This window comes from Drosophila mauritiana, chromosome X (genome assembly GCF_004382145.1).
Source record: "Drosophila mauritiana strain mau12 chromosome X, ASM438214v1, whole genome shotgun sequence".
Taxonomy (NCBI): Eukaryota; Metazoa; Arthropoda; class Insecta; order Diptera; family Drosophilidae; genus Drosophila; species Drosophila mauritiana.
In genome coordinates, this window is record NC_046672.1 from 6,790,096 (window position 1) to 6,797,775 (window position 7,680).

General features: G+C 48.9%; 5 protein-coding genes and 1 long non-coding RNA gene across 7 annotated transcripts; 4 read left to right on the forward strand and 2 right to left on the reverse strand.

Annotated features, from left to right (window-relative positions):
- Positions 1 to 1,016: 1,016 nt before the first annotated feature.
- Positions 1,017 to 2,834, reverse strand: LOC117147967 (AP-3 complex subunit mu-2). The gene is made up of 6 exons (XM_033315117.1): positions 2,743 to 2,834; positions 2,594 to 2,681; positions 2,213 to 2,538; positions 1,977 to 2,136; positions 1,471 to 1,923; positions 1,017 to 1,360 (listed from the first exon to the last, which is right to left on the reverse strand). The coding sequence occupies exons 1-6, from the start codon at positions 2,775 to 2,777 to the stop codon at positions 1,175 to 1,177; spliced, it is 1,248 nt and encodes a 415-aa protein (XP_033171008.1). The 5' UTR covers positions 2,778 to 2,834; the 3' UTR covers positions 1,017 to 1,174.
- On the forward strand, positions 2,535 to 3,125 carry LOC117147973. Of its 2 annotated transcripts, none has more exons than XR_004459881.1 (3): positions 2,535 to 2,700; positions 2,826 to 2,941; positions 3,029 to 3,125. It is a non-coding gene; the product is annotated as an uncharacterized LOC117147973 (long non-coding RNA). The 2 variants fall into 2 exon arrangements; XR_004459880.1 differs by having other exon boundaries at positions 2,535 to 2,696.
- Positions 3,126 to 3,212: 87 nt separating this feature from the next.
- LOC117147971 (small integral membrane protein 4) lies at positions 3,213 to 3,644 on the forward strand. Its single transcript, XM_033315120.1, has 2 exons — positions 3,213 to 3,473; positions 3,535 to 3,644. The coding sequence occupies exons 1-2, from the start codon at positions 3,320 to 3,322 to the stop codon at positions 3,618 to 3,620; spliced, it is 240 nt and encodes a 79-aa protein (XP_033171011.1). The 5' UTR covers positions 3,213 to 3,319; the 3' UTR covers positions 3,621 to 3,644.
- On the forward strand, positions 3,610 to 3,858 carry LOC117147972 (uncharacterized protein C12orf73 homolog). Its single transcript, XM_033315121.1, has one exon. The coding sequence runs from the start codon at positions 3,626 to 3,628 to the stop codon at positions 3,809 to 3,811; it is 186 nt and encodes a 61-aa protein (XP_033171012.1). The 5' UTR covers positions 3,610 to 3,625; the 3' UTR covers positions 3,812 to 3,858.
- Positions 3,859 to 3,952: 94 nt separating this feature from the next.
- On the reverse strand, positions 3,953 to 5,596 carry LOC117147966 (gastrula zinc finger protein XlCGF26.1). Its single transcript, XM_033315116.1, has one exon. The coding sequence runs from the start codon at positions 5,298 to 5,300 to the stop codon at positions 4,005 to 4,007; it is 1,296 nt and encodes a 431-aa protein (XP_033171007.1). The 5' UTR covers positions 5,301 to 5,596; the 3' UTR covers positions 3,953 to 4,004.
- On the forward strand, positions 5,592 to 6,555 carry LOC117147970 (coiled-coil domain-containing protein 25). Its single transcript, XM_033315119.1, has one exon. The coding sequence runs from the start codon at positions 5,686 to 5,688 to the stop codon at positions 6,313 to 6,315; it is 630 nt and encodes a 209-aa protein (XP_033171010.1). The 5' UTR covers positions 5,592 to 5,685; the 3' UTR covers positions 6,316 to 6,555.
- Positions 6,556 to 7,680: the final 1,125 nt, after the last annotated feature.

The following is a 7,680-nucleotide window of genomic DNA, read 5'->3' on the forward strand; positions in this document are numbered from 1 at the left end:
ACGAACGACTGAGGCAACGAACTCGTGTCGCCCGCTGCAAATAAGGGATAGAGCTGTTGGGCCCTGGATTTTGGGGCATGCCGCCATACTGTGAGGCGAATTGTGCTGGGGGACCCCTTTTCCCTCACCCGTTTCATTCTGTGTTTAAGGAACTTGCTTGGCTCTTAACGATTGTTTCCCACGCTTGAAAAATGACTCGCGAACTGGACTCGAGATCTGAGTTATTTTCTCAACCCGTTTGGCGTCCGAGCCCCGAACATTTTGTGCCCGTTCAAGAGCTGGCTCTCTCTGTGTGTGTGTATAACATGTCTAGCCATGGTCGACGTCGCCTTTCGGTGGCGCTTGTTGGCTACCGTTGCACGCCGCGCCCAAAAGCCTAGAAGCTGTTGCTGCTCGCGGCTGCCATGGGTCAAGGGGGGCGGTCCAAGGCATCGGGGGCGTGGCAGGGCAAACCGGTTACCGGTCTCGACCAGAGGCAAAAATGCAGCTAAGCTTGTGTAAGGAGATAACGAGGCAACACAGTGAAGCCTCGTGTGCTTGTTAACTGCATTCAAAAATGATTCTAAAAGGAATTTAACGAAAAACTGATTAAAGAGTCAAATTGAAATTGAATTTGGTCTGTTTTAACAAAATGCGTGGGGTAATGTTACAGCTCGACAATTTGATCAATCTTTCACTTTTCAGCACTCTTGCCTAGAAATGTACGTTAGCGAGTCTCTACTTCTTCGCATTGTTCACACACATTGATAAACATGATGTATACACACTATTCGTATGCTAAATGCGTTGGCTGCAAAATCAAGTTTTGCATTTTCATTTGAATTTATTGGTTTCCTCGCTGGCTGTTGCCAGGCGCACTGCCATCGAGTGGAGTGACTTGACTTGCAGTGCAGTGGAGTCGACAGAGCCATTGCCATGCCACGCCACTCGAAGACTTGCAACTCCATTCCCAATCAATTCTCGCATTCTTACTCTTCGAATATGGCGACGGCGTCCAAGAACAACGACACGGCGACTACACTTGAAGTTAATATTTTATGGGTATAGATACATAATTGAGATACACAGGGAGAGAGACGAGGGCTAGAACATCGAATGACAAAAATAAAAGCGGAATACACTTAACGTTAGCAATTAATTAAAGCTGGAATTGGAATCCGGATGATGAATTCGTCTACATCCGCACCTGGAACTTGCCCGCCTTGGTCAGGTATTTGACGCCCTTGAAAGGCTTGTACTTCTCGCCGTACATGTCCAGGCGATTCACCTTTAGCCCAGAGACGGCCAGCTGCGAGATCTGGAACTGGACATTCACGGATGGATTGGCATCGATGTTGGTCGTTCCGGGCGTAATGGAAACCTAGGCGTGCAAGGACAGCATATAATTATTGGGATACAAATATAAATAATTTAAGATGTTTGATACATGACTCTTGTAAATGTGTAAAGGGACTCAATGGTTATTCTTACCGATCCCCTAATATTTGGCAGCTTGGATACATCGATCCGTCCCACATCCCAGGACAGCGTCTTGGTCACCGAATCGAAGGTGTACTTTCCCTGATTCGGCGTCAATAGGCAATTGAGCACACACCGCGGCATGGTCAGCTCCAGCTTCACTTTGTCGACGGTGCGGCCCAGGGTGTTCCTCGGGCCAATCGTCAGGTCCAGACGCCCCTGCTCACCCGTTTTGATCGAGAAGTTGTGCCTAATGTAGATGGGTATGGCCACCACGGACTGGGAGCTAATGTGATACGACATCAGGCGGAAGTTGCCGTCGGGCGGGATGAAGGAGAGCAGGCGCTCCGCCTCCCAGCGCTTGTAGCGTACGCAAGGATGGAAGGAAACGTCGTCGAAGAGGCGAGGATTCATGAAAGATAACGTCAGATCTGGCATGCCGGATAACTTGATGCAGCAGTCGATCTGATCGAAAATAATAGATAGAAAACATTTGTTTAGAGTCAAGTTAAACTTACGTGTCCCTGGATCTCAGCAAAGACCGTGGATCCTGATTTATCAATGATAGCGTCCACCTCCTCGATGACATCGAAGTACGCCTCGTTGTTGGTGTACCTCACGCCGCTTCTGCGCCAGCGAACCGCCGACAGCTGACCCGAGGGCAAAGTAGTGCTTACACTTTGGATATTGGATTATTAATAGGATTATTAAGATAATTAAAAGGCAAATTCGGAGAGAGCATCATTCAACTTACTTGCTCTTGCCCGTCACCGTGTTGGCAATGGTGCGCAGGATATTGGGCGGCTTGATCAGCTCCTTGAGGATGTTGCTCTCGGTGGCCAGCGGGAAGCCATTATCAAGCATCTCGTCCAGCAGCTCGTAAACGACCACATAGTTGTCCTTGATCACGGACTCGGAGCAGTCGCCGAAATAGTCCTGGAAGGTGTCCACCACGCGATGCAGGAACTCGATAACAAAGAGCGGCGGCACCTCCTGCTTACAGGCGGCGACCAAGGACACCGCGTCCCTTTGCACCGTGATCAGGTAGTAGTGGGGCGTTGCTATCACCGGCGGCACATCCTGCAACAGAGAGATATGGTCAGCATACAGCCCATACGTGGCATGGGCGACTCACATATGGAGCGGCGCGCTGGGCGTCAAGGAAGTATTCGCACACAGATCTCGACACAACCGAGCGCCAATGCTTTTCCAGGAAGACCTCGCTGAAATGCGGATATGTGGGTATTACAGCGCCTTCACATTTCATTTAAACGTATGGCTTACCCGCCGCTGTTTACAATAAACAGACTGTGTATCATAATTCGACCTAAATTGCTTCCTATTTAAAGCTCTGTTTTCTTTTTCAGGGATGAATCATTAGCGATGACAGCGTAAAGGTGTTCTACTACCGTGCTCACGAAGCGCCTCAGTTACTTTTAAATAATTTCATGAATAGACTGAAGAAAACGAACAGTGATTTAAGGTGCCATATACATAGTTAACCTTTTAGCTACAAAATCGCATGACACAGCAAATTATGAATTTATTTACTTACTTTGTTTTGTTTTAGTAATTGTCATCACGTAAACTCATCACTAGCTGACTCCCACATCTCTAATCGAACAGCTGATTGCTGCGAACCGGAACGAATGGAAATTGTATCGTGAGGCAAGTGGAGTTTCCCTTTATTTTTGACAAATAATAAATAAACAAAGGAACAAGCTTAAACATTTTCAATTAAACCATACACAGAACTAACGCACACATGTGACGGAGGCAATACACACACACGGCACCTTTGAATCTCGCCTTAAAATTGGCGAAAACAACACGGAATTATATAATCGCCGGCTGAAAACACATGAGTCCGTACAGCGGATCAGTGCGTCGTCTGCTGGACAGTTGGCCAGGAAAGAAGCGCTTCGGTGTCTACCGCTTCCTGCCGCTCTTCTTTTTGCTGGGCGCCGGCCTGGAATTCTCCATGATCAATTGGACAGTGGGCGAGACCAACTTCTGTGAGACTGCTCCGCTTAAAGCATTACTTTTATTTACTAATACGGAATCTTTTCCTTGCAGACCGCACTTTTAAGCGCCGCCAGGCGAAGAACTACGTGGAAGAGCAGCAGCATCTGCAGGCGCGAGCAGCGAAAAACACTGACTAAGCAATATGCCCGCCGGAGTTTCCTGGGGCCAGTACATGAAGTTCCTCGGCTGTGCCCTGGCATCCATGATGGCCGGATCGCAAGCTGTCCACTTTTACTATAAGCCTCTGGAGGACTTGCGCACCTACATCGAACAGGAGCAGCACAGCACACAGGTGGATCCCACCGCTAAGCCACCGGAATCTGCCTAACACTGTGTACTAGACAAGTTATTGGTGACTAAAGCTATTTAAGTGAATGTCTGCTGTTTGTTGAGAAGAGGGTTGTTGGCATAGCACCATCATGTCCCATGAAGAGCGTTATCTGTCCCAGAAACTTCAAAAGACGCCACGTTTCCACTTAATCAGTCTATTTAAAAATCTATTCAACTAAGGCTAGCTAAAACTACTTCTCGTGCACCTTCCGGTGGTTTTTAAGACACGTCTGCTGCCGGAAGGCCTGTCCGCAGGTGTCGCAAATGTAGGGTTTCTCACCCGTGTGTATGTACTCATGGTGCCGCAGGGTTTTCCTCGAAGCAAAGCTCTCCGGACAGTGGTGACAGGGAAAGGGTTTCAGCTTTAAGTGGACCGCTCTCACGTGGGCCTCGAGCTCGAATCGCCTGGCAAATCTTCTGCCGCAGTGCTCGCAGGGCAACTTGTCGCTTGAGTGCATCAGCATGTGCTGCAGCAGCATGAACTTCTTGGCCATTCGGCGGCCACAGACCTGGCATTCGTGTGGCAACTCTTCCTGCACCTCGTGCTGCTGCAAAGTGTGGTACTTGAGGGTGTATCGGGAATGGAACTCCTTTTGACAAATGTCGCAGAAATGGCGTTCTCCGGCGCCGCCCTCCCTGGCAGCCACCTCGTCCTCCGTGGGATGCTTTGTCTTAAGGTGGTACTTAAGATTCGCCGACTGGTTAAAGCTGGCTCCGCACTGCTCGCAGATGAATTTCTTCAAGGCATCGCGGTCGCGCGGACTGTGCTTCAGCCTTTTGTGCTTCTGCATGGCTATGCGGCTGGTGTAGATCCTCTCGCAGCCTGGCTGGTCGCAGGGATGGCGTCGCTCCTTGGGGGCATGCACCTCTCGAATGTGGGTATACAGACCGCCCATGAAACTGTAGGTCTTCTCGCACTGATCGCATTGGAAGGGCCTTTTGCTGCCCTCGTGCACCTTGCGGATGTGTGCTGCGAGGGTTATCTGGTGGGCAAAGCTGTGCCGGCATACGGAACACTTCAGGGTGTTCCTTGATCCCCTGAAGGACTTTCGGGGGGACTTATCCCTCTTTATAGCCGGCTCATCGATGGGATCTGGGTCGGGAGCAGGTTCAGGTGGTTCCAGACTATGCAGAGACTCTTGGTCCTCCTCCCTGCCGTCGTAGACCACTTCGAAAGTGGGTTCCCGTGCGTCTTTCTTCAGCATTTCCAGCAGCTGCTTTCTGCACTCCTCGGCTTTCCTGCGGAACTTTTCGAAATTCTGCACCGCTCTGCGGCATTCCAGGCACAGTTCGTTGGGCAGCCACTGCTGGTCGGCGTCCTGGTTCTCCACATCCTGCGATAGATTTATGTGGAGCAGCTGCTGCAGCTCCTGGCTGATTGGAATCTCGTCTGATTGGAGTTCTGTCTTCAAGGGTTCCTTCTCCAATTGGAGCAGGCATGTGCAACAGAGTTCTCGTGCGGATTCACGGGTAAGATTTAAAGGCATTTTGTGGCTCTTTACAAAATTCAATTCAAAACGCTTTTTGTTAGGCGTTTCAACAGCTTGTGGCTTTGTGAAAGAAGAAGAACATCAACTACAGTGCTCTCTTCAAAAATCAAACAATTACTGGTTGACAACTATGATTTCATATAAGGACAAGAATTTGTGAAATCGGTGCCCTAAAGAAATTAGAGTTTTTAAAGGCAAATTAAACGCGGAATATATATACTAAGTAATACAGAAATCAGCACTATGCAAATTTCACTGTATTTCATTTGTATTTCAGACAAGGCGTCGTCTGGTCACACTGATCCAGAGGTGGACCTGAACCAAGCCTCCTAAGAAATCATATTTTACTCCATTTGCAGTTCGTCCTCTGGAATCTGTCGCAATGGTGTTCTACTTCAAGAGCAATGTGGTCCAGCCGCCGGCGATGCTTTACATGGGTCGCGACAAGCACGAAAACGAGGAGCTCATCAGATGGGGCTGGCCGGAGGACGTGTGGTTCCATGTCCACGACCTGTCCTCGGCTCACGTGTATTTGCGGCTACGGAAGGGCCAGACAATCGACGACATACCCACCGATGTGCTGGTGGACGCCGCTCAGTTGTGCAAGGCGAACAGCATTCAGGGCAACAAGGTGAACAACCTGGAGGTGGTGTACACCATGTGGGAGAACCTCAAGAAGACCCCGGACATGGAGCCCGGCCAGGTGTCCTACCACAACGAGAAGGCGGTGCGTCGCATCCGCCTGGAGAAGCGCATCAATGAGATTGTCAATCGCCTGAACAGGACCAAGACGGAGGAGGAGCACCCCGATTTCCGGGCACTGCGCGAGGCGCGGGATGCTGCCGAGCGGCAGGATCAGAAGAAGCTGCAGCGAGAGCGGCGCGAGCAGGAGAAGGAGGCTGCCAAGCAACGGGAGCTGGAGGCGGAGCTGCGAAGCTATGCGTCCCTCCAGAAGTCGGAGAACATGCGCACCAACTACGATGCGGGCAACGAGTCGGATGACTTCATGTAGTCGCCGGGGGGCAGGACCAAGTCCTGGTGCACCCTCGCATTTACCCAAAACATCCTTCGCCATCCTCTACTTTTTCTACTCTATCAATCGCACATCGTTTAGTAAATGCCACATTTTTGGTTCTTTAGAACCTGTCCGGCAGGCATTGCCAAAGAATTGAATTGTGAGAAAAAATAAATATAGATTGTAAATATCAACAAGAGAGAATGCTATAGTCGAGTTCCCCGGTTATAAGATACCCGTTCCTCAGCTAGTGTGAAAGCGAACGCGAAATTTTGGCAAATCGATAGATATTCAAGCGACTAATAAAATTATGAAAAACCATCGAAACATTTTTTTACTCATTTCAAAATTTTACAAATTTAAATGTGAGCAACTGCACTGCTTGCCAGTGTATAGTTAGTTTACATTATCACAGGTGGCGCGTTAAGCACAATCCAAAATTTGAGTTATCGATATATATATATTCGTGTTATTTACATGTCTGTAAACTTAGCAGCAGAGGCTGGTTAACATTAGGAGAAACGCACAGTCTGGCAGCTCCACAAGTATATTTCAAAAATGCCCGCATTAAAATTTAAAAACTCATTCCGAATCGGATGATTTCCATTTCAATTTGATTGTGCCGAAGACAATTCGCGCTATCATCTGGCATATTTCCCACAATTTGATGGGCTCTGACAGCATCTGCAGCTTAAGCCTTTGTTTTCTTGGGATTTCAGTTCATATTTTTTTTGCCCATCTTTATGATTGTTTATAGTTGGGCGCCGCCGTTTGGGGTTCTGCCGTTTGCTGACCGTTTTATGGCTTCAACGGCTTGTTGCCTTTTTGAGTTTCTGGACAATTTGCTGTCAGCAGCATGGAAATGAATGGCTGCACGGCTGGCAAATCTTGGGTCAGCAAGAGCCACACTCTTTTCGGCTCGGTAACGCACTCATTATCGGACATTTTATTTTCACGCATTGTTCGCAACAACAATGGCGGCCAAACAACAATGGGGAAGCCCCCGAAAATGCGCCATGCGAAGAACTTGATGAGGCTGCGTGTCCTTTTGATTATGCCATGCCAATCTCCTCCTTTTCGCTGTGTTCCGTCATTATGGCCAGTCGTAAACATTGATGACAGTGGGGCTGCACTCGGGTTACGCCCCCTTATCCGCCTCCCCTGATTGATTCCCGGCGCCTGTGGCATTGTTTTCTCTGATTTAAAATGACTCTGCGAAGATGGTTTATGGCCGCCTGGGCAGACAGCTATGTATGTAAGTTTGCCTGGCAATAATAAAGTGGCATGGCCATGAAAGTGGCCAAACGGGGGGTCACTGTCAAAGGAATCCCTTGGATATATCCCCTCTCGGCCATCAGTAAG